Raw genomic sequence first — 26,913 nt, 5'->3', positions numbered from 1 at the left:
ATGAAAATCCGGCTTGGTGACACCACACGAGGGTTCGCCGCGTCCGATCCACGCAGGTCCCGGGAGAGAATGAAAAGAAAAAGGGAAGGCGGCCTCTAAGAAGGGAGACCCTCTGTGCCCGGCGGGAAGGATGACCCGGGGGTGCGGTCTGCCCCCTAGCCCGCCCAGTTACCTCCGCTCCGTCGGCGAGGTCCACAGCACTCCCTCGGCAGCTCGCCCTGAGGCCCCTGCAAAACGAATCTTCCCGGGTACTTGCCGCCTCCCGCCCCTCAGCGCTTCCCGCCGCCAATCCGCGGAGACAACTGGCAATAGCCAATCGTCGGACGAGCGTCCGAACTTGGCCAACCAATGGCAGTGCGGAGACTGGGGGGCTGGCCTCATGTGACCAATCGCTGCCAGAAGATGGGACGACCTGTCCGCAAACCAAACGCGACGAACGGAAGAAGAGAAGCTAAAGGCTGACCTCGGGCAGCCAATCCTGGCGAGGCAAAGAGGAAAACGGCTTCCGTTTCTTTGGAAACCAGGTGACTCCCCTGAAGGCGCTAAGCAGAGGGTTTGGCTAGGTCAGCCCGGGGGACGCTGACTGCTCCGCGGTGGCTGACGGGAACCAAAGTTAGAAGACCCGCGATCCTATTGGCGGCAGCTCAGACCCGTCTCCGAAGGAGCGCTCCCCCGCCCCGCCCCTGCGCCTTGAAGGCTGGTGTGGTGGAAGCAGGGAGAAGCCCCGCCAGGGATCCAAACCCAGCAGGCCGCTTTCCTTCGGAGCTTTAGTTCTGATCACGTTAACGTTTCACACAAAGTGTGCGGTCCTACGTCGTTTCAGCAGCACCGAGGCGCGCCCCCCCGCCCCACAAAGCCAGCAGGAAGACGTGAGTCCTTAAAACAGTCCCCCTCCTCCTTGGCGGCAGCGCTACGCCGCGTTACGTTTGGGCGTCCCTCCAGCGCTCCAAATAAAGTTCCCGTTTATCCTGCATGTACTGCTTTGCTTCTCGTCTTCCCCATCGGCCTGTCTTCTGCCTCCTTGTGTATGTTCCTAGCATACAGCAGGTACCTAATAAATGCTTACTGACTGAATGGCTGGCAGATAAAAGACGTCCTGGGAAGGGCAGTTCTTGATTCTAAAGTCATCCGAAGCAATGCACAAAAGAAAAATTCAAGTCCGTTTGATCAAGAGTATGAATGTTTATCAACAAATATTCAAAAGCTGCACACGTTTTTCTTTAAATCAAAAATATTACATTGCACCGTGACAAACTTAACTTTTAACATAAAATGCACGAATAATAAAATGCGCTAATGTCTTTACATCTTTTATTTACAGAACAAATATGTAACAGCAAGTTCTGACTAGTAGTCTTTGAAAAACATAGACTGGAATGTGTATTGTTCATTTAGTTCGAAAATATACTTCAACCTTTTCTGAACTCCAAGAAAAAAAGGCAGCCTATGCACCCAAACTATTCCAAGGTTGAAGTTTTCAAAAGAAAGCAGCAAGTTGTTTCTTTATGGGAATATAAAACTGGTTTAATTAAAAATATGAAAATTCCTGCAATGCTATTAAGTTTCAATGCTTTAATTTTCCCTAGGATTGTTAACCAAGTTACATATAAGAAATTATAAATGTATTATGAAATGTGATATTGTACACTTAACGGATCTTAAAAAAATTCTTCTTGACTCTCCTAACAAGGTAAGGACAATATAATCCCATTTTACAAAGGAAGGAAATGGGATATAATCATACACCAAGAGGAAACTTAAATTCCTCTACTACAATGTGGTATTATCTTATCACTCTATTTACTTTCATGTACAAGCAAAGGGGTCTCTGTTAAGAGCGCAAGAATTTGTCATCCACATGTACCAAAGAAAAATATATCTAATTTGGACACTGACTTCTTCAGCACACAAAATGAATTTGAGGGGCCCTGACTTCACATAAGAATATCTAACTTAAAGGAAAGTTACCCACATAGAACTACAATATGACTACAAGGACATTCCCCACTACCCAATTTTCCTGAGGATCACAATTTTTATGAGTACATGCACACACACGTGCACAAAGACTTTTTTGCCAGACTTCCTGAAATGCAGAATTCTCCATGAAAAACCCAAGAGATCACAAATGGGTTTCATTGCTGTAATTTGTTTAATTAGCTTTGAACTTTACCCCTCTAATCATTAGATAATTAACATTATAAAAATAAACATAGACCTTTCAGAATCTGCTTTGCAAAAAGGTGTTTCTGTAAACCTTTCTGAACCAGTTATCATAAAATTCCAAATTATTCAAGTACCTCTGACATGGCTTCACATGATAGCATTATTTGAAGCATATATGTAGAATTTTTAAAGTCCTCATCTGCAATTCCATGAAAATCATTTAGAAAAGCAATTTGCTTTTCTTAGACTTCTTAACACTAATCCTTGAGAATGAGAATTCATCTTGCATTATTTGTACTGCAAGTCCTTGAGGTTTCTATTTTGAAATCTAACCCCTGATTTTCCCTGAATTCTCCTTTCCTTTGATTCTTTCTTTCTGTCACCACTGTAGCACTCAGTGCTACAATGAACCAAAATGAACATTAAGCCTACTTACAGACTTCAAAGAAAATTAAAAGCATGGTATATGTTTTTCTCACTTCAGAAGCTAAACATGATGCTGAAATCACTGGAAAGAAGCTCAATTAACAACTGCTACTAGACAAACATACCAGCAAACTAGATCCATATACTTTCATCCAAAAACAGGCAAACTATAAAGCATAATTCTCAGCAAGGTCAAGTTTGAGTTCAGCTGTATGTTGTCTTTTTTTGTGATTCCAAGACACTACTTGTTCTCATTCAATATAATAGTTATTATCAAATGAAGAATCATGGTGAGTTTATGCTGCACACGGCTTCAATTTGATTCATTTCTTTTTTATACTCCACTAACACTCATGTTTATTATTTCAATAATTGTGCTTTCAACACACTGGCACAGCTGCACATCAGGGTCCATGCTTCCTATATCCCTGGCTCCATTTTTACAAGCTAGGTCTTTGCATATTCCAGAAGATCCACTTCGTTTCTCTTTCAGTTGCTGAAGACCTAAAAGTAAAATGAGAAAAAACCAAAGTCAAGACAAAGAAGCTGATCTTGTGTTCAAAAAAATCACAGAATTTCAAGAATTGGAAAAAACCTCAAGGGCTATTCTAAGCTATGTCAAAAAATAATCCTCTCTACCACATAACTGATTCTTTGCTTTGTGTGGGTATGAAAATTTTAAGAGATCTAGATAATTACTTACGTGTAATAATTGGATCTATATCTCTTGTCTGTGTAGCAACATCAGAGGCACAAACTTGTCCTATCTGGATCAACAAAGACATAATGTCCTCATATAGAGGAGGAAATGCTTGACAAAAAGACACCAAACTCGGCAGCGTTGGCATGAAAAAAGCATAGCGCTTAGTCTGAGTTAAAACTGTTGAAAGAAAATAAAGCAGATTTGAAGAGATGTAAATGTGAATACTGATAATCAAACCATGGCTTTAAGTATCTCATAATCCATGTGCTTAAAATGTTTGCCTTAGAATTGAAAAAATACACCACCCTGTCCCTGAAAAGATGGAAGACCATGAGTACTGAATACTGCATATAATTTCACATAAGAATATGTTGATTGGTTTTGTTCAAGTGTTTTATTTATTCTTCCTTTTTCCAACTTTATTACAAGGAACTGCTTGCTAGGCAGAGAGAGGAGGGATATATTCAGAAATGCAGGAGATATAAAAAAACAAAAATTCGTTTATCGTTTTAATTTACAAACTAAAAGTTAGTAATGTTACAATGCAATATCCCATGAAATCTATGGATGCATTTAATATACTTGTAATCTTTATTTTTGCATGTAGATTTTTCTATTGGAAAGTGGCATGAATTACAAATAAAATATAAGTTATTATTTTTAAGTTCTTGGTTTCTACTGACATTTGTTGTAAGAGCTACAGGTAATTATATATGGGAGGTAAGTTAGCCATTAGATTAAAAATATGATGTTTTTTTAAGTCATTGTAAACCCATCATATCTATAAGATAGCTATACAGTGACTTAAAAAAACTTATTGCATATATAAGTAGTCATTATCAATAATAGAAATTAATTCACAAATTACAGGTATATTGTGATGGCTTAAAAGCTCAACAACTTTAAACTAAACATAAATCATATTTAGCATAACATGAAACTTCACAGAAGCAGCACTGTATGGTAGAAAAAGCACTCAAGTCAAGAAGATTCTGGTACAAATTCCTGACTCTGACATCTGTTTAATCCTACATAAAATCATTTCACCTCTCTGAGTCTCAGTTTCTTCATCTGTAAAATAGGATAGTGTTTACCTATCTCAAAGGGTTATTGGGAACAAAATGTTCTGTAAAGATACTATATGTGTTTTTATTATTTTAGGATATCTGTCATTTTAAAATATGTAAAATGATGAATTTATAACAATTACAACAACTCAAGTCATCTTACTAAATAAAATCAGTGAAATTTATAAATTGAACTATATCTCTTGATAGTCCAGTAACATACCTGTCAGCATTGTTCCCATGACATTGATAGCTAATCGAGCCACACTCAGTGATTTTGGTAGCGCATACTGAATACATAAGTAAGAAAGCAACTGGATAGCAAATACCTGAAAAGCAAAAGTGAAATGTTAAGATGTCTCAAAGGCATTCAGTCAATAAATATACACTGTGGAGAAAAAAAAAATAATGAAGATCATCTCTGTCCTAAAGGATGTTATTATAATTCTAGCAAAGAAGACAGCTCTAAGGCAGATGTGTTTTTGTCTTATTTGTGTTCAAGTGCAATCAATGTAAACCAGTAAGAGACTCACAGAAGAAACACAGACCCTACAGCATGGAATGCTTAACCTTGTTTGTATCATGAATGCTTTTGGCAGAGTGGGGAAGCCTATGCAGCATCCAGTTCAAAATGTCCAACAGGCAGCTCGTGATGCAAGACTGGAACTGAGCAAAGACACTAAGGGTAGGTAGATATACCTGGGAGTCAGGTACAAAGAGATGTGAACTGAACCCACAGGAGCCAATGAGGTCACCGAGTGAAGAGTGTGACACAATTCAGAAGAGCCCAGAACATAGCCTCAGAAGATACCCACATTTAGAGGATGGGCTATGAAAATCCAGCCAAATGGACTGAGAAAGAGTATTAAGACAGGGAGGAGGAAAATGAATATCATGTAAAATAAAGAGGACAGTATGTAATCAACAGTGTTAAATGCTACAGAGAGGTTTAAAAAAGAAAAGGTTGGAGAAGAGGCCATTAGATTTAGCAATTAAGACATCACTGGTAACCTGGGAGTTTCACCTGAGATGAGATTTGAAACCAGAGGGTTTTAAGAACAGAATGTAGACAGGAAATGAAGGCCCCAAATGTAGAAAGCCTTTTCAAGGTATTTAGCAGAAAAGGGAAAAAGAAATATGGGATGATAACTAGTGGGAGTTGGAAAGAACTCTTGAAAGGTTTTTTAAAAATAAGGAAGGACTAGGCATTTTTGTGAATAACAGAGAGTGAAAGAGTAGACAGATTAAAGATTTAGAGAATGGGGGGATGATAGTGGAGGCAATCTGCTAGAAAAGACAAAAGGGGATAGATCAAGAGTACATGTGAAGTGCTTGGCTTTGATGAAAAGGTCCACCCCTCATCAGGACCTGAAGGACAGAAAAAGATAATGGTGCAAAAGGTCAGGGGGATACGTGATGAGGAGACAGAGAGAAAATCAAGGCAGATAGCCTCAATTTGCTTAGTAAAGTACGACAGATATCGTCAGCTGAGGGTGGGGAAAGGAATACTATGGAAGTGCAAGCAGAGCAGAAATTTGAAAAGACAGTATGTTAAGTACGAAAAGAAACCAGTCAAGGAACAGTAGAAGGATTGCTTTGTTTCAAAAAGAGCCAGCTGACATTAGGTTGACTTCCCATCAGCTCACATCAGCATTAGCTGAATGCAACTGAAAGAGGGTAGTGAGAGTAATTCAAGTTGGGATATTTAGCAAAGCATGAGGATAAACAAACAATGGATTCAAGTGTAGAAGATGGTTATAAACTTGAACTGCTTCTCCACAGGGCTAAAAATGCAAAGTAGAGTACAGCCAGAACAGAGAGGCAGCCCAGGAAAGCATAAAAAGGTGGAAGGATTAGGAGGTCATGATAAGGAAGAATAGGTTTAGTAGTAGTAAGGCACAGGGAGAGATAGACTACTAGAAGATTACTATAAGATAAAGGAATTTCAGGGTTCTTGAACACAAATTACTAGTATTGCTAACACTATTAAGTTTATAAATATTGGGTTAAATAAGAAAAGATCAAAACGTATATGGGGAATGACAAATAGCTCAAACTGGCTGACAGAAAGGAGAAAGGTAATGGGAAATAACTTGACAGGTACAGAGGTCTTTGTAAGGCTAAGGAATATGGATTTAATTCAATAGCTAGTGGCGAAAGTTTAGGGCCTGGTAAATAGAGATAAGAACTATACATTAAGAAAAGTAGTTGCACAGTTACATATGGTATGGTATGGTATGGAGTAAAGAGAAGATTGGAAGCTAAGAGACCTATTAAGAGGCTACTACATAGTTTAGATAGTAAATAGGAATGTTAAAAATTGTTTTTGAGGCAAATAATTAAACTTGTTAATCAAGACTCAAAACTGAACAAAGATTACCAGAAAGCCTTAATGGATTCATTACCTGTTTTTCAAGTTCTGGCTGAGCTATTAGCTCAGGAATGAAATCCAAGCAGATGTGCATAGAAGGAATACCTGCCACTGTCAGTGGCAAAAGTTCACATGGATAACCCTATTCCAATATGAAGGAAAAAATACTGGTTAGATGCAAATTATTAACTAATAATGTTTTCTAACTACAAAATTATCATATTTGAACAGACTATGATCCTCTTTTCAATACACATGGGAATCCAGGCTAAGTCTTAACAAAGCTGAGACTTGTCAATCTCAAATGCTGTGGCCTCACAGTCAATACATAACCCAATGGCCAGTAAGATTTCTTATTGCTGTAGGGAGTGGAGAAGGCACACAGAAGGGGTAGTTCAGGACAACTGTTCTCAATGTAATCTTATTTTTTACTTTTTAATGAAATACCTTAGTGAAAAATGCTACTACTGAAATATCTGGATTTTCTCCAGTTCTGTAAATGAACATAATAGCACATGAAATCCCAGTTATCTTCAGTTATCCTTTGCTATCCTCCTCCCACAAAAAAATGAAAACAAAGTGTAATTTTTGGAAAACAAACCTGAAAATGAACAAGTTTAGCAATGTTGGGATCAGCAATGTACATCTGGTGTAACAGACAGCAGATAAGGCACTGAACTTCTCGAAGGTTACAAAGCAAATTGTCTTCTCCTTCTTCTATTCCCTTATTATTAGTAGCAACAGTACTCTGAAAAATATCCTTAGTTTTTTCCTCTGCTGTAGGGAGGCAAATTTCTAAGAGAATCTGGACAGCAGCACTGTCCTACAAGAAAATGAAACATAAGGAATGTAAGAAATCTTGTTTTCAAACTAAATTTGATAGTATATGGTCCTACATAATTTGATTCCATATGGCTCTATATACATAATCGAATTCTTTATAATTCACACCTAACTTCAAAAAGACAAATATGCAAGGAGAGGAGTTGGCAATTTATGTCAGATGTGGTGATTTTGAATAGCAATTGGCAGTTTATTTCTGGCTACCAGACTTTAGCACCCTCCTACCCCATCTGCCTTTCTAGCCTATCCTCCAGAGAACTATTTTATATTTTATTCTTGCTCTCATCTGACTGCCAACTAATGCCTCATAAGGTATTAATGGCAAAGCAAGATGCAGGGGTGGGAACCTGTGGCCTCAAGGCCACATGTGGCCCTCTAGGTCCTCAAGTGGGGCCCTTTGACTGAATCCAAACTTCACAGAATAAATCCAAGGGAATTGTAATGTGAAGCTCTACTTAAGGCCTTATATTGGGAGGCATAAAGGAATAGCCCATTACCTTACCATGATAACAGGCTTTTAACAAAGAATTAATTTCTTAAGAGAGAATCTGCTGGCAGTTACCCCACCAACAACAACCCAGCCTCCACAGATAAAAAGTTATTCTAACACCTCTATCATGATTTGCTGTTGACCAACATGTTAAAAGTAAATTTCTGACTATTCAGGAACTATAAATATTATATCCGACATAGTCCTGCCATATAATTTGCACTATTTAGAAGGATTCTAAATTTTTTTTCTACTTTCAAGTAGGAAAATTTCAGGTAAATAACCATACGGTTTTCTTAGCCTATTGTGTCTACTGAACCCTAGGGTCTCTGCAGAATGTTTTTAAATGCATAAAATACAATACATAAAATTACAAAAAATTAATTATGCTGAAAGTTATCAAAATATTAAAAAAAAATTCACAGAACCCTAGGTTAAGAATCTTGCTCTAGCAAAGATTTCCATTTTGAAGTTCTAAAAGCACTTTATGTTTTGTCATCTCGTAACACTTTTACAACATTCCTTCAAGGATATAAAAGTCATGGTTTACTGGAGGGTCAGGTAAAAATTTGTTTCACCCTAATTCAGCTTACACATTACACAACAAAACTGAACTAATACGTTGTTGATTTTAAAAAAACATAAACCAAGGAACAGAAATTCACGTCTGTGGTTCAAACACACTTCAATATCTGAAAGGACCTATAATTTAATCCATGTGGACACTTGCTCTACCAATGCAAAACAAGCTCTCTGTATCTTACTGATGAATCTTCATGGATTATGTGGCCAAAATATTCATTAGGTGGTGGCCAACCTTTGAGTAATAATACTTCTCAGAATTTAGCTAGATTTGTCCTTAGACAACAGGCACAGGCTACTGCTAGACCCACACTCAAAGCCTTACCAGTGTGGTAAGATCTACCAGCACTTAGACTCCATCCATGTAGCCTATAACCTCTCGCCATGGCACAGCAAATTATCAGAGTATAACTTCACTGGATGGGTTAAAACATTCCTTATTATGATGTATGATAAAATTAGATTATTAAGAGCCCTGACTATTTTATCAACACAGCAGAACTTTTCCATATGACTAGTGCTGGAAACAAAAACTTTTGCAATACGGCTTGTAATAATAAAAGGAATGTGCCATATATCAATCTTCATATACTTTGACCCATATTAGAACCAAATTGATTCAACAGCGTAGTATTTTATAATTGAGTTTCATCATATTACCTGAGCAGCCAGCAATGCATTTTTTAATTCTTCTCTGGTAACCTCTGAGGCATCAGCCTGTCCTAATAAGCCTAGCGTATTATTTGGGGCAGGTCTAATATCCTGCTCTGCTGTTTCCTTCAGGTGGGAACTAAGGTAGGCTTTGGAAGCAAGAAGATACCCATTTAACATGTGCAGAGTAATATCCATCAAAGGGGGACATCTAACATACAAAAAAACACAAAAACATGTACAAATTAGCTAGAGCACATTTCAAATTGAATGATTAAAGAAAGTCAACAGTATAGACTAATAATGTTTTCCCTACTGTGATTTCCTAATTTTAGGAGAAATGAAAATACAATCTATTTTTTCTCATTCTCCTTTGTATTTCAAGATGATATTAACATATAAAAACTATAATCTATATGTTAATGTAGTCAAAGACTGATAGAGAACGAGTTATCAGTAACGATTTTCTACAGCTGTTTAAAGATGCTTGACACTACCTGCAAATCTGTGTCTAAACTCACTGCCTTGTGATACCTTTCCTAAAAGAAATAAAATAAAACAAAAAAAAAACCTTACCCCCAAAACTGTGATAACTGACAGGAAATGAACAGAAAAATGAGAGTCCAAATTCATTCTCTTTAATTCTTTGTTTCTTCTGTTTTTTTCTTAGTTCTTCTTCCATCTACTACCCACTAAATGCAGACATTGCCCAAGGTCCAAAATTCAATTTTCTGCTTTTTTCTAACATTAAAAAAACTCATGGACACCTTATCTATGCTCAAAACTCAAGTATCTTCATACTTAATCCAGGAATCCAGGATCCTTTCTTTAATTACCTTCTACATTTTCATATCAATCTCCCAACAACACTTCAGACTTCTAAACCAAACTTTTCACCTTCCCGTCAAAAGTGTCCACCCCATCCTGAACTTGCCTAATTTTCTTTCAATGACATCATCATTATCGTAATAAATTATGCTTTAACTCCAGGGCCATCGTTCCAACTTCTCCTCCTCCCTTATCCCACCACTACCAAGTCCTTCCTTTTTAACATTTTCTCTTTTTCCTTTCCTTTCTACTTTCATTATCACTGCCCTCAACTAGCCAGCCCCTTAGCACCTCTCATACATGAAATAAGGAAATTCCTTCTCAACTAGTCTCATAGCCTCTAATCATCTCAACACCTTCCAATTCATTCTATACAACCCCAACTTAAGTGTCTTCATCATTCCTGCTTTAAAACCAACAACAAAACACTATTTCCTAAAAGACACTGTCCAAAAATCTTCAGCTTACTACTCAAAAGACTTCCAGAATAAGGACTCAACTTACTTTTTTCAAACTCAGTATTCCCTAAAGTAAGCTCTCCATCAATCTGGTCTATTCAGTATTACTACCATTCAGCCTCCTTTTTCTTTTTACTTTTCTTCTTCCTCTTTCCTCACTGTCTCCTCTAACTGAAATGCGATTCCCTTTCTAACTGCTACCTATACTTCAAGGTCCAGTTTAACTTCTCTTCCTGGAAACTTTCTCTGACCACAGCATCACACACTGAGTCCACCTCATCTGAATGCCTGCTGATTTCACTTATTGTCCCTATATTCAACTTTTCACTTTAATCATATACTGCCTTATCTTGCTATTTAACTTTTCCTGTATTTCATATCCTCAATGAGACCTCAAAGGCAGGTTCAGTTATACTTCTTTATATCCCCCAAAGTGCTGTGCACACAGAAGGAATATAATGAAGAAGTGTTTTTCAATCAATGAATGCATGCAATTTCATAGTTAAAATTAATAATTTTGCATGAACTTTACAAGTAAATACAGAAATAATGAAACCAATTTCCTGAGGATGCTAGGAAGAATTGTTTTAAAAGTTTACTAATTCATTTAAAGTATCTTATAAGTCACACTATACTAGAAATGGACCCAAATGCTGGTTTTAACAATGCAACCATCTCCCCTCCTACTGCCAGAAAGCCCAGCAGAATTATGCCTCCTTTTCCCTTTGTCTTGATCCAAAGAAAGAAACTTAAGTTGTAAGTACAATAATTTATAATCACTTTTTAAGTTTTGCTCTTCTTTTCCTCTTGTTCTTATTTACCGCATCGAATAATACACTTGTGCTTGTCAACAGAACTTTCCTTTGTTTTAGCGTGGGAGTATCTGACCTACTAAATATTACATTTCCCTAGGGTTGGGATTAGTAAATCATACTAAATATTTAGCAATGGATTCCAAAGTTGATGAACAATAACCCATAAAAAAATACCAGTCAAACTGCAAGTGAGCTTCTCTAACAACACTAGGTAATGCTGTGGAATTTAACTAGGTGTTGTACTCTCTTGGGAACCTCCAAAGCACGGCTGTATGGAAGAAAGAACATCAAGTGACAGTTACCTGTGAACCCTTGGATCACACCTTAGGACGACGAGAGGATCAATCATCAAGTCGTTCTGCGTGTACTTCTGCTGTCTAACTAACTTCACTGATGGCTGCAGTGCATTAACTGTCATGACCCATAGCCTGATAAGAAAAGAAATCAAACGTTCAATAATTATATCAACCTATCTGAAAAAACACTTATCCATTCAATATACTAAACAGTCCTACCTATGACAGAAAGGATGTCAGAGGGTAAAGTAAGACAATAGACGTGAATACACTTTAAGTAGTTAGATACTAAATAAATATAAATTACTATTATTTCATCAAAATAAAAGATATAAAAGTGAAGGCAAACACAGAATTAAAACTTGTATTTTTAAGTCTCTTAAAATCTACTCGCTATAGTAAGAGATGTCCACTCTATGATGAGACATTAGTATGTCAAACAGCAAGCAAACAACTCAAATCCCTTACAGTAATTAGATGTAAGAAACTGATAATTCTACTTTTTACTCACTTTACTAAAAAAAGGAAGTCAAAAACACCAAGTTTCTGTTTTTCCTGTGATAAAGCTCATGTCACTCTTGCCTATCTTTAAAGTTTATTAATGCTTTTAACATGAAGTGCACTATCCATTTATAAGATAAATGTTCCATAATTATTGATATGACTGATGAAAAGAGCTTTCAAAAATTAGCATAAAACATACTTTCCCTACGGTCAATTTAAGTGGTTTATGCCATTAAAACAAAAAGAAGTTACCTTCTAGGCATCACAGTATTAAGAACCATCCACAGTTTATTGACTGTTTGAAGAATTCTCCGTGGAACTCCCAAATTCAACAGCTGGTTCATATTTGATGTTAAAACTTCTGCATATGGTATAAGTTCACTAGCAGAGACCAGAGTCAAATGTTCCAGAATCTGCATCACTTGTGTGTGACTTACTTGGAGCACTGAAAATGCTAAAAAGAAAAGTGAGTCAGAATTCAGATAAGGTAAAACCTTCCAAAGCTGCTGGCAGGAACATTATGCTCTTAGAATATTAGGCCTTATGCATGAATTTACTCTGGTTCAATGTTTCCGATAACTCAAGAAAAAGATGTGGTTATAAAGTAAAATGGAAACACGTTACATTCTGTCACAGTCATTTTACAGTTTTGGCTAACCTAACAAATTATGAGCTTAAGGAGTACCCACACTGCCCAATAAATAAATGGTCAAAGGATAGGGATGAGTAGTTTTCAAAGCAACACAAATTTTTAATAAACATTTGAAAAACTAGTGAAACTTTAATGATCAGAGAAATTCAAATTAGGCACTCCAAAGCAGGCACTTAATGAATTTTTTTTCATTATATCTATTAACACAAAGACAGTTAAAACAATAAAATGTAATACTTGGGCTGTGTGGAAACAGATACAATCACAGATGTTAGAGCTGTGAACTGGTTCCATCTTTCTGAAAACAATCTGCTAGTACACAATGAATTTCAAAACTGAATGTAACCTTTAATCCAGTGATCCCACCACAATGACTATTCTTTAAGGATGTACAGAAAAAGCAAAGAGTAGCTATTTGTACAAAAGTATTCACTGGCTTTATTTGTAATAGCACAAAACTAAGCCATGTATATGTCCAGTGCTAGGGGAATCACTGAATAAACTGTGGCAAGTCAACATAAAGAATGATTTTACATTAAGACAACTGTGAATTTTTTAAAAATCAAAGAGATATAAAGAGATGCAAAGTGAAGACAGAATCATATAATATGTGGACCAAAAATATACAATAATCTAAAACAAGTAAAAGGGATAGAGACTTAACCTGTGATTTCATGGGTACATCACAAGTTCAGAAACTCCTTCTACTAATGGAGATCAGTACCTTCTCTGAAACTTAACACTCTTAGAGAGTTACTTTAGAGCACTGAGAAGTAAAGTGACTTGCCTAGGGTCACATAGCCAGAAGTATCAGAGGTGAGATTAGAACCCTGCTTTAGCTGGCTTTGAGACTGGCTCTCTGCTCCCTATAACACAGAACTCAAAAGTATACCAAGAAGAAAAAAGAAATCGGAAGAAAATACAAAATAAAGACATCAGTGTAAATTTGTTGAAGTCAATATAATAATCAGTAGCATTTACCATGTGCCAGACGCTGTGCTAAGTGCTTTACCATTATCATCTCATTTGATCCTTGAAAAAACCTGAGAGGAAGATGTGAACAAGACTCCTATTTTAAAGATGAGGAAACTGAGGACAACAGAGGTTAAGTAATTTGCCCAGGGTCACACAGCTAGTAAGTGAATGAGGTCAAATTTGAACTCAGGTCTTCTTAATTCCAGGGACTGGCACTAATATGCATCATTTTTAAAAAAATAAACTGTGGTGTAGAGGTTGTTCTATATTATTTCAGCTTTATTCCTAACAGAATGTTTATCTTTGTTGAAGGATGCCAAGTAATGTTGGTTTTTTTAAAGAAAGATCTTAATATGAGCAAGAACAAGTAGCTCAAAAACTAATGTCGCTACCTCTAATCCCACTTGTATTGTAAGAATTAACTCGAGCAGTAAAAACTACCACCTGCATTGTGACAGAGGTTTGTACTCAGAAAACTGTCTGGTCCAATAATTCACTATACATTTAGCATCTATCATTTGCAATGCATTATGTCAATTCAATCCTGCAGACCTTGTCCTTAGATGTCTCTTTATCAGTATTTGGACATGCACTGGAAAGCCTCTTACAAAAAGTTGGAGCATTCTGGCCACTGCCACAAACTATGCCCCTCTGGATGCAGTCATTCTAGTTCATTCAGTAACAGTCCTCAGGAGCTTTCAAAAATACAGTACCTAGTCATATGACAAACAACCCACAAGGGGAAAAAAAAGAATGCAATTCAAAGGGAAACAAAAAAGATGCTCAGGGGCTGCTTACTTTAAAAACTGTTCTACAAAGTATTAACATCTTTCAAAGAAAAATATTCCATTATATTTACATGCCGACTGTCATTAAGTTAGCCGAAGATCAACGGGGACCGCACATAAAACGAGTAAGAAGACTTTACTGCACCTTCTTGAAGTTGTTTAGGAGAGTGGTTTTTGGCCGTGTTGGTCAAAAGCATTCGTCGTAACAAGGCTTCTGTCCCTGTAATTTCTTCTTCACAAATCCAATCATCCACAATACATAAATGTGGGTAGTTAGTTGCAAGAAGACGCAATAATGCAGAGTGTAACCCTTAAAAAATTGTAGTAAGTTAGAATGCTTTGTTAAATATTCAAAGATTTTTTCACCTTCCTTAGCTTCTGATTTTAATAAATGAATGTTCAGCAGTCTAATACTCGGCCAAAATGGATGATTACACACTGGCACTTCGTAATAATGGTTCCAATTAAACTTCTCCCCAGTGGCCAACTAATTCCCTCTGAAGGAAAAACCACAAATGATTGCTTAGAATTACACACTTAGGGGATGATTTAGAGATGGAAAGAGCCTTGGTGACAAACCATCTAATTTAACCCCTTAGTTTACAAAGAAGAAAAGGGTCCAAAGAGGTTAAATGACCCAAAGTCACACAGGTAATAAGAAACAGAGTCAAGATTTGGACTCCAGTCCTCTACTCCAAAGCCAGTGAACTTTCTACCATATCATGCTGCATTATGATCTTCCCAATAAGAAAAAATAAAGGAAATAAAGAGCCGAGATCCTTTGTTCTCAAAAAATTAAAACCTCAGTTTATAATATGCATTGTTATAGTGTTAATGAATATTAACAATAATAATAACCATCCTAATGATAAATACTATAATCAAAATTTACTGGATGTTAATTTTTAAGTGCTTTAAAATAATGCTTAAATATACATAGCAGAAACGTCATGAGTTTTTAACCTAAACATGTGATGGTGATATGATGTAAAATGAAAACTAAAATATACCTAGGACTGGAGTACAATGTATGCTAAAAAATTTACAGGGTTTTAGATTCTCCTTAAGTAAAAGAGATTCCCATTATCTCAATTTTTATACATGAAAATTAAGACATTAGTAAATATTAAAAGAATTTTGCCATTGCTGTGACTGAAGAAATTTTTTTTTTTTTAGTTAACAGAAGTTGGTTCAAATGTTTCTTGTTTTGACAAGAAATTTTTTATTCCATTCTGAAACTCCGTATTCAGAAATTTGCCAAATCTTTTCAATGAAAACAACTTTTAGACAAAAATACACCTAAATAAATGATATAACCCAATACATATGAGTTGAAAGGTTATATTAGGCCATTTCAAGGCAAAGCAAATTTGGAGATACTCATAGCATTTTAGAGATGGAAGTGTTCTAACAAATCTAGTCCAACTCCATCATTTGACAACTGAGGAAACTAAACTAGGGCTTAGGGAAGTTAAATGACTTGCCCACAGTCAACAGCTAGCTAGTGGCAAAACAGGTGTCTGAGGGTCTAGATATTTTCCTGACTCCAAGACTAGCATCCTTTCCAGTATACCACCATTACCCACTCCACACATCTCTCTATTCATATTTCCTTATATATCAATTACAAATGACGATACTTACTTCTTACCTCATGGGACAGCTAAAGGACGAATGCACAATACATAAAAATACTTACAATAATGCAAAGGGGTATTACTTCTAAGCTATATATGTTCTAACCATACAAAAATATCACTGCTACAAAAAGGGATAATGGATCATCCTTTGCATTTTTTCTACAAAATAAAAATATACAGAGTATGATAGGCTATCAAATATAACCTAGCATCTCTCTGGAAACAGATTATTCAAAGTCATAAACAAGTCATAGCATTAACAGACTAATAAAAAACAATAAATGTACCTCCCAATTCCTGCTGTAGTCCTTGAGCCTGTCGTATGAGAAACTTGATTGGAATCTGATCCATCAAAGAGGACGAGTAAGATTTAGGTTTTCTTTGCATGGCAGCTGGTCAGATAAAGATTAATACATATCAATGTATTTTAACCAATCTGAAGTCTAAAGTTTCAACTCAAATATGAATGAAAATTCAAGGATGTCTACCTATTTTTAATTCATTTTGCTTTCAATTTTACGGCTCATAATAGCTGTAGAATCATCAGTATGCCTTGATTGAGTTCAAAATTTATTGGTCTCTCAGTATAATACCATTTGAAAGAGGATAAATTAGAGTCAAAAGATGGGTGTATTTATCAGCAAAGATTTCTAACTACTGTCCAACTTATGGCTTTCAAGTTCTAAATCTAGCTTGTAAGATTCATACAATCACATCCCTCCCACTCTAGATCCCAGCACCCAAAATATTTTAAACACTAAAAACAGTTCTCATTTTTCATTCTAAAATACAAAATAAAATAAGAAATATTTGTAGCACAGCATCTACACTGACTATGGGGTAAAACAAAGCGTACTGAGATGAAATATGGTTGAAATCTTTTAACATTTTGTTATTACTTTTTGGTTTACATTTCATAATTATTTGCTTTTGTATGCTAACAAAATTCCTAACGTGACTTAATTTAGCTCTGAGTTATATAAATATGCTATTTCAATCTATTATATGCTCAAAAGTTTAAGATAGGAGGGCTATTTTCTTTAAGAGAAAAGATAGTAAAGTAAAAAGGAAAACTTCAAAACTGACTGGGAAACTTAAAGACAGGAGTACCTTATACCTCCCCTGAAGCAACATGATAATACCTATATTCCCTCTCTTGACACAGAAAGGATCACAGACACTTGAAAATACAGATTTAGAGCTAAAAGAAGTCAAGTAGTCCAACCTCCTTATTTTAGAGTTCATAGGATAATAGATTTGGAGCTCCAAGGGGCCATAGATACTATCCAAACAAGCCTCAACTTGAGCACCACCTTCTATAAGAGGACCTTTCCTGAAGGTCTTCTCTCCAAACAATACTGAGAGACAGAGAGAGAGAATGAATATTCTCTGTTGAGAAGGCAGTATGGACTAATCAGCAGAGATATGGCATTGGTGCCAGTAAGACATAAGTTCAAGGTCTGCCTCTGACACATGGTGAGTATGTAACCCTCAATCTAGCCTTAATCAGTGAATGGGTGTTGCATCAGTCAAACCCTACTTGGTCATTGTTTGCACCTTGATTGACTCAGTGACTGTAAATAGGAATAGTTTTCTGTTGATCCCTGAGAGTCTTCCCCTCCCAATTTGATTTTTTTTTTTCCTAGACTAGAACTTACCAGCAGGTGCTCTACACAAAGGAATATAAGTTTTGATCACTGAACATTACAAGATATCTTAGGGTTCACAGGTTAAGATTTTTTTCTTAAGGACCATGACTTAAACACAAATCATTCTGTCCCAGGCCAAACCATACTTGGTAATTGTTTGATTGACTCAAACTGAATGTAAATAGGAATTGTTTCTGGGGTCTTCACCTCCTACTTTTTTTTTTCCGGACTAGGACAAAGCCATTCTTTGCCTCATTTTTTCACCTAGTCTTAATTACTGAATGGGCACTGCCTCAGCCAGACCTGCTACAGATTTTAGCTTTAAAAGGCCAAGGTCTTCCATCACATCTGGAGCCATCTCCAGTCATCCTGATGTGTATCTGGCCAGTGGACCCAGATGACTCCAGAGGAGAAAGTGAGGCTGGTGACGTTGCACAGCCCTCCCTCACTTAAATCCAATTCACTTGCATGTCATAGCATCACCTCCATGATGTCATGGTCATCTTCCAGAACTAAGGACAAATGACAACAACAAGTTGCAGAAAAGATGCTAATCTGATTAGTATAGGGCTTTTCCCACCAGGCACTCCCTCCACAATCACAAGACTAGTCCCTATCTCTATCCTATTCTGTCCATATCTAGATGTATACATCTTGTCCCTCCTGTTAGAAGGTCAACTCCCCAAAGGTAGGGACTTTCGTTTCCACTTTGTCTTTGTATCCACAAAACCTGGCACACAGCAGACACTTAAAAATACTTGCTGACTGATTAACATAGTTCATTTTACAAACAAGAAAACTGAGGTTCAGTGACTTTCTTGGAGAGAAGTTAACAAGAAGACTTGCCAAGGTGACATACATAAGAAGAGGCAGAGCTAGGATTAATTTGAACTTAAGTTCTCCTACTCCAAATAGAGGCAGTTGATTTTTTCAGAAAGGAAGTTCATGGATGGCAGAGCAGTGGAACAAAGAGAGATAAAAAACAATGGCTCTGTGATCAAGGTGCACAAGAAACTCTTTGTAACTCATCTGAGAAAATGGGTCTGTTTAAGTCTGCTTGGTAGTGCCTAGTACAACCAGCGTATAAAGACACCCATATATCAGATCAAGTAAATTATTTTTGCGTGCATTGAAATTATCTTTAACAGTGTTTTACTTATTCTAGTTTTAGGATATTTTAAGTAACAGGGTATCTGAAAGTTTGCAATATAATGGTTTAATAGTCCTCCTAAGACAGCAGTGAATGAGTATTACTACAAAAGTAGCTAGCAAAGGAGAAGTTACCAAGATGCTCAAGCTGTTAACAGTGTGACAGGCAGTAATAAAATCTATGGCAGGCATTACCAACAACAACCAGGCAACTTTCTCAAATGCTGCCTATCCTAGCCCAATCCATATATTCCACAGTGTAGCCAAACTAGATGACTCTGTCCCCAATATATCATGTACTTTCCCATTTCCATGTCTTTGTTCATGTACCTAAAATGTCTCTCCTCTCCCTCTTCACCTTTTGAGTTCTTACCCAGCTTTTGAAGTTTGACTTAAATGCCTCCTCTGAGATCTTCCCTGATCTTTGTCCTAGCACACTGTTTTACACCTTTCAAACGCATTTATCACATGTTACTGTGTCTGTATCCCATAATACAGTTTAGCATGTATATGTCTTTTCATCTCACTACACCACAAATTCTACGAGGGCAGGGACCATAAGTTAGCTAAACTCTGTCTTTCCCTCAGTGCCTGACACATACTGGACATTTAAGGTTTGTGGAATTAAACTTCCTTTCATGCAGACCAATTCCTTTTTCCAAAGAGGAAAATCCTCGAACATGAAGTAATTCTCCTCTAGCCCATTCTTACGAACAAATTTTCAGAGCCAAATTTTGGGGTAGAAATACTCAAATTCTCCAAAGAATTGCTGAATATTGTAGAGGACTTCTGTAGCATCTCAGTCTTCTCCAAGAAGCATGAAAAACTATGGCAGAAAAAACTATGTTTCTGTGACTTAAAATGAATAGAGTAACTTCATCTACAATGTCAGGTGATAGACAAAACAGAATATTAATTACCCAAATGGATTTTGCCTCTGATGATATGCTCAATTATATAAACTAACAGCATAGAATCTTTAGGAATGACAAGTCTAAGCGCTCAGTTTATGACTCATCTTTAAGCCAGTACACATACAACTGTGCCGCTCAACTTCATGACAGTACAGAAGAAAATGTCGTCAAAGGATAAAATAATTCCCTACCTTTATGACCACCTATTGCTATAGACTCTAAACTTTCTCCCTGAACTTAAGTCACTATCAACACCAACACCTTCAGGCTAGTCACCTTGAGTACAAAAATACTTCCTTTCCTGCAAGCATCAAAATTTATAACAGCACAAGCTAGAAACAGCCAATTACAGGTACAAAAAGCAGCTGAAATCTAGCTTTTTCAGTTGAGGAGATCAATTTACTTAATTCATCAAGTATTTATTTATTAAGTGCCTACTATATATCAGGGACTAAGGATACAAAGATAAAATGAAACAATCAATTCCTACCTTGAAAAGATTTACATTCCATGTGTGAGTAGGGGAGTAGAAAACCAGTACACAGGTAACATGATAGACATAGTAATTTGGAGGGAGGGTGGGAGACAGTACTAAAAATTAATGGGATCAAGAAAGACCTTAGAGAATTTTCAGATATATCTGACTAAATAAGTCTGCCAAAAACGTCTGTACTCTATCTTGAGTTCTGTCCAGCTTCTCTTTTCCCCCACCCCAAGTTTAAGTGGAGTTAGCCCTAACATCAGGCTACCGAACCTGTCACCCAATTTCCCTAACTCTAAGCCCAGTACCAGTCCCTAGTTCACACAGAACTCCTTTCATTAACTCAACCTTTACATTAACTTGATCCTTTCTCTCCTTAGTTACCTTCTGCTTCCTACCCAGTCTGACTTTTCTTATGTGCTAAGTGTCAGCTGTACGTCTAGATTTCTTCTCTCCCTCCTACCAGACACCTAGTGGTTACCCATTAAATTTTGGCACTAAGTAAACACAGTCATGAACAGAAACAGAAGATTCAAATGATTAACGATTAGGGTATGAGATTCATAATGCCCATTCACTTCACATTGACAACAGAAAAGCACGTCCTGCCCACTCCTGAAAGACTACATGAAAGCACAAATACTATAATCTTCTTAAAGCTTTTACCATTTGGATTTGCAGATAGGGCTGCTAGTCAAATCCTGTCCAACTTTTCCAAATGGAAAGAGGATTTTTTTTTAAATTTTCTATTCAAATAACTATTATTAAATAACAAACAGTATTCTTTTTCGGGAGGGAGGGTTAGTTGATTTTTGTTTGGTTTTTTTTGTTTTCTTTTTAACAAATGTACTCTTTACCAGAACTCAATATTTAAACAAAGGTTTAAGACAGACAAGTAATGAGACCAATTAGTCCAACTGTCCCTGACATAATAGGTAGTATTAGGACATCATCTAGAGAACCCTCAAAGTAAAGAAGCCGAAGAAAATTTCATGTCATGTTCACAAACAAAATTTCTCAAAAAAATTAAAGACAGCTAACGGGCCTAACAGCAATTTAAATTAGCAAGATTTCAAAAAAACTATGCCCCTGTCCTTCTGATAATGCAAAAGAACTGGCCCTAGAGTGAAAATTCAATACAATCTAATGATGGCTTTTTAGCTTAAAATAAACAAAAAAACATCCCAAATAACAAATATAAGACCACTCAGTCTCAAAAGACAAGTGAAATTATGTCTTTCCTACTCCATATGTTCTAACATGATATGTTATGTTATCTTAAAAAAAACCACCAAGTTAAAAAGCCCAATTCAATGACTATAATGGCAATTTTTAGACTGTTAATAGTTGAAATACACATATATGTTGACATATGCATATACATGTGTATATATAATACCTGAGATATACATTGAAGTCTACACAATTTACACCAACAAAGGGATAATGATTCAAAAATCTTTGCTAGCTCTTGCAGTGAGACTTCAACAACTACCATAGAAACAAATTATTTTTAAGAGTTTTAGATACAGTCAACTCTCAATTATTTCCAGAATCCAATCACTACACAACCAGAACCCAGAATACTTAAAGTAAAGCAAAGCCACAAGATCAGTGTCAGTTAGTTAAGAGAATATGGGTATAAAAATATCAGGAAAGGATCTGAGGTTTATCTATTGTTTTAAGCTATGTGAATATATTCCACCATCTACTCATCCAAAGAACTGATAGGAAACTACACTTAAAAAAAAAAAAAAATCCTTCATTCCCCTGCAGAGCTACCAGGCACACAACCACCTACCAAGAGTCTTAGTGTTGGCCAAAAGGGCTTCTTCATAAGACAGTATGTAGTACAACATCAGGAGCTGGGCTGTGATACTGTGACACTGTGCTGTATGCTGTATGATTCTAGTGCTGTCAGCCTGCAGATAAAAATCAGGACTTCTTCATTAAAAAATACTATGACAAGACTTCTTGATAAAATTTCACTTCACAATATTTGATTTTACAAGACAGATCTGATTTTTCACAAGGATATTCATTTGACACTTTTAGTGCTGGAATCAAAATATAGCACTAAACTTGCCACTGAAGTCCAAAGTATAGGAGAAATCAGGGCAGCATGACTGTTTCAATTCAAAATTCTAATTTAATTTTTAAATATATTTTAGTTAGCATGAAGGTTGAGAGAAAGCAAATGTAACTGCTCTTTCAAATGCTAAATAGGGTGGACAGTGCATTCTTTGCACTAGTAACCCTTCACAAAGATTAAGGAAGTGTTTTTGAAGGGCACTAATATGAATCTTGTTTAGTAATCCCCAAGCAAGTGTGCTCAGAAATTGCCATGGGATACAGATTACACTATAGTAAATGACCATAACAATCTAGTATATGATAAACCCAAAGACCCAAGCTTTTGAAATAAAAACTCATTTGACAAAAACTGGTGGGAAAACTGGAAAACAATATGGCAGAAACTAGGTATAGACCAACTTTTCACACTGTATACCAAGATAAGGTCAAAATGGTACATGATTTACCCTTGGTGATACCATAAGCAAAATAAGAGAGCATGAAATAGTTTATGTCAGATTTATGGAGAAGGGAAGAATTTAGGCCCAAAGAAGATATAGAGAGCATTACAAAATGTGAGACAGATAATTTTGAATATATAAAATTTAAAAGCTTTTGCACAAAACAAAATGAATGCAACCAAAAATACAAGGAAAACAGAAAAATAGGTGAAAATTTTTCAACAAGTATCTCTGATAAAGATCTTATTTCTCAAATACATAGTGAATTGAGTCAAATTTACAAAAATACAAGTCATCCCCCAATTGATAAATGGTCAAAGGATATGAACACAGGCAGTTTTCACACAAAGAAATCAAAGCTATCTATAGCCATATGAAAAAATGCTCTAAATCACTGGTTAGAGAAATGCAAAATAAAACAACTCTGAGGACTACCTCATACCTAACACAGTGGCTAATATGACAAAAAAGGAAAATGATGAATGTTGGTGGGGATGTGAGAAAATTGGGATGCTAATGCACTGCTGATATAGTTTTGAACTGATCTAACCACTCTGGAGAACAACTTGGAATTATGCCCAAAGAGCTATAAAACTGTGCATACCCACTGATCCAGCAATACCACTGCTAGGTCTATATCCCAAAGACATCCAAAAAAGGACCTATTTATACAAAAATATTTATAGCAACTTTGTGGTGGCTAAGAACTAGAAATCAAAGCAATGCCCATCAACTGGATAATGGCTAGAAAAGCTAAACAAGCTTTTGTTTTGTGCAAAAGCTTTTCAACTGTATATATTCAAAATTATCTATCTCACATTTTGTAGTGCTCTCTGTATCTTCTTTGGTCCTAAATTCTTGGTACATGTCTATGGTATCTGACTATAACAGAATATTATTGTGCAATAAGAAATGACAAGCAGGATGATTTCAGAAAAACCTGTAAAGACTTACATGAACTGATGCATAGTGAAGTGAACAGAGCCAGAAGAACATTGTATACAGTGACAGCAATACTGTTTAATGAAGAACTGCGAATGATTTAGCCATCCTCAGCAATATAATGATCCAAGACATTCCCAAAGGACTAATCATGAAGCATACTATCCACCTCCAAAGAAGTCATATTGATTGAATACAGACTGAAACATGCTATTTTTCACTTTCATTTTTTTATTAGTCTTCTTATTCGAAAATGACTAATCTGGAAATGTTTTATATAACTGCATATATATAACTGATATCTGATTGCTTACTGAGGGAGGGATGAAATTGGAACTCAAAACTTTAAATAAAAATTAAAAAAAAAATTTTTTTAAATCACCACAGGAAAAGCAACTCTGGAACAATTATGTATTAAACAGTGATGGTGAACAATGCTGTACTACTCTGCCCAAGAGAAAAAACCACCTTTCTTCAATCCTCCATAAGTGAGTGCTGGTGCATCACGGATGCTCAAGGACTTGGCTAGAGCACCTGAATATGTTGCACTTTCTCAAAACGCTTTCTCCAACCCCCAAGTTCACAGAGAAATCCTTATACCTGAAGTCCTCATGTTTATAAGTGGGTTTCCTCCACTAAAGAAAACGGGATTTCCTTATAGTTTTCATCTGCAAGCTACTTTTAAATTACCATTCATTTTAGCTTTAGAAACACCTGAAAAAAATTTGACCCCAGGTTTCAAAATTCTGGACTATACAGAAATCTAAGATCATCTACCATTTCTCCAAAAGAAAAAACAAATGAAGTTAACCAAAAGAGAAAAGCCTAAATTGGAAGCATTAAAAAAAAGTCTTACCCCAATAAGTCCTTTAAAAACACTGAGTATCTCCTGTTCTGTGATTGGTTGGTTTGTGGCTTCTGGATTTGATTTAGAAGCAGGAGTAAGGACAGAATTTATGTATACGTCAATGAGAGGAAGTAACTGAGGGTGGAGTGGGATGGAGGTTTCACACAGCTGTCTATAAATCCAGTCCTGAAGAAGCAGATTAGAGGCAGAATCAATCACAGCAGCAAGAAAATTCAAGTAAAAACTTCAATACCACATATATATTTGTGCATGACTTACGAACTGGGGATAAATCTAAATTTAATTTGTAGCAATTTCGAAACACATCTAGTTCTAATATTAAGTCAGATAACTTGGCTTTGAGCTATTTTGACAATTCACTCTCAACAATGGAGAATAGGTACTAAAATGGAAAACTTGGGACTTCCTATGTTTGAAGGTGCCAACTGAGTGCAATATATAGTAGGGAGGTTCTTGACATTAACTGCATGGACTAAGACAATTGTTTGGAAAGATCCTTCCAAAAATCTCATTTATTCAGTCTCAAATGTACCCTGAGTACATTATATAAGCACTAAATAAATTCTTATTGATCTGCCTTAAAAGGATATAAGACATATAATCCTTTCAAAATTGAGGTGAAACATGGGACCACATTATTGTGTATCCCTTCAAATCAAAAATGCAGCTTAATTCTGAGATCACATCTGATAGCTTGGGAGTTGAGAAGCAACAGGTTCAAGAGAGGATACCATGCATGTTTCACAACAGCAATTCCTAGGTAGAAGGTAATCTTAAGAGGTGGCGTGACACAAAGAAGGAACACAGGACTGGAAATTCTTGGTTCTAGTCCTGGTTCTGACTCGCAGGGCTGAAATAATGTTGGGCCCATGAGTTTCAATGTCCTTGGCTGTAGAACTATGAGATTGGATCAGCTGAACTCTAAGGTCTCATCCAGTCCTATAGACTGTCAAGTCTATGATCTTTACAAAGAAACAGAAAACAAGAGGACACCGTGCCACATGCATATGCACACAACTACTGGAAACTAAAATACTCACTGCTACTAGAAGTGGGGCTCTACAGTACTAAAAAATAAATTCTAGTATTGTTATATTTGGAAAAATGATTCAGAACTTGTCTTTTAATAACTATTTTCCTGATTTTTAAATACTATTTCAGGAGTCTGCTTTGGACAGAAATGGCCAACTGTGACAAATATTGGCTAACTAAAAATATGGATAAACAACATCTTACATAAGATAAGCAATTTGTATTACTAATTCAGGATCTAGATTAGCTAGCACTACCATAAAATTTACACAGTAAGTTTGCCAGTTATATAATTTTAAAATATGAACTATGCAGTGACTTATGTTGTAACTGTGTGAATAATTGATTAAACAATACATTTAGTTCAATATTTTACAAACAACTAAAAATAAAAAAAAACACCATAAGAGTATCTAGACTGCAAAATTGCAGAAAAAAGTAATGGAAAGTGTTTAACTGCAATGTAATGCTTTAAAACAGAAATGGAATTATACTTTTATTGACACTTTGTGCTTGGTAAAGGATCTACTCCTGAGAAGCTGATAAATACAGTGGATAGGCAAAAACCCAGCAATGTTGGCACTGAGGCTACTGGTTACAGGAACCCGAACAGCATGAGCTGTGACAACCTAAGGTTAAAAAAAAGAGGGAAAAAATACTTTTAGTAAAAGCTCCACTAAAATATGTGTACCTATGAATAGCAAGTTGTCCTGACTCATCACATATAACTATTTCCAGCATTCAAAGATACTTAAAGTAAGGAATTAAACTTTAACAATACAGCGAATCTTACCATCATTAGACTTAGAATTTAAGATTTATTAAGATTTAGAATTGATTAAGTACTATCTAGAATTGATGTTATTGATACACAGGTTGACCTTATGGAGCCAAGGGCCAAACAAGAACTTGTCACATAAAATCAAGTAATTCTCAATAATGTCTATCTTACACATTAATAGAAATTTAAATTAAAAGATGTAGAGCTCTGTTTCTCTCTGGCTAATGAAAGTTATTACCATACTTTGTGAAATCCTCTCACTAGTAGGACAACTATTAATACCAAAGAGTCATTCAAGTATTCTTAAA

At 36.1% G+C, this 26,913-nt stretch overlaps 2 protein-coding genes across 4 annotated transcripts in view; both read right to left on the bottom strand.

Moving 5' to 3' along the window:
* The window catches only part of BRIP1 (BRCA1 interacting DNA helicase 1), a 237,501-nt gene extending 236,431 nt beyond the window's left edge, over positions 1-1,070 (bottom strand). For both annotated transcript variants that reach the window (XM_072646908.1, XM_072646909.1), the window contains exon 1: positions 173-1,070. The gene's annotated coding sequence lies outside the window, so the exon portion shown is untranslated. The remainder of the gene's footprint in view (positions 1-172) is intronic.
* A 92-nt stretch (positions 1,071-1,162) lies between these two features.
* The window catches only part of INTS2 (integrator complex subunit 2), a 41,885-nt gene continuing 16,134 nt past the window's right edge, over positions 1,163-26,913 (bottom strand). For both annotated transcript variants that reach the window (XM_072646912.1, XM_072646911.1), the window contains exons 13-25: positions 26,319-26,453; positions 24,781-24,957; positions 22,250-22,370; positions 16,543-16,647; positions 14,761-14,925; positions 12,453-12,654; positions 11,703-11,828; positions 9,309-9,510; positions 7,335-7,556; positions 6,768-6,875; positions 4,586-4,691; positions 3,296-3,472; positions 1,163-3,096 (exon numbers count right to left, since the gene is read on the bottom strand). In XM_072646912.1, coding sequence (XP_072503013.1) covers positions 2,927-3,096; positions 3,296-3,472; positions 4,586-4,691; positions 6,768-6,875; positions 7,335-7,556; positions 9,309-9,510; positions 11,703-11,828; positions 12,453-12,654; positions 14,761-14,925; positions 16,543-16,647; positions 22,250-22,370; positions 24,781-24,957; positions 26,319-26,453 — 2,016 coding nt within the window. In that variant the 3' untranslated portion in view covers positions 1,163-2,926. The remainder of the gene's footprint in view (positions 3,097-3,295; positions 3,473-4,585; positions 4,692-6,767; positions 6,876-7,334; positions 7,557-9,308; positions 9,511-11,702; positions 11,829-12,452; positions 12,655-14,760; positions 14,926-16,542; positions 16,648-22,249; positions 22,371-24,780; positions 24,958-26,318; positions 26,454-26,913) is intronic.

This window comes from Notamacropus eugenii, chromosome 2 (genome assembly GCF_028372415.1).
Source record: "Notamacropus eugenii isolate mMacEug1 chromosome 2, mMacEug1.pri_v2, whole genome shotgun sequence".
NCBI classification, from domain to species: Eukaryota; Metazoa; Chordata; class Mammalia; order Diprotodontia; family Macropodidae; genus Notamacropus; species Notamacropus eugenii.
This window is presented reverse-complemented; position numbering and strand designations above follow the sequence as displayed.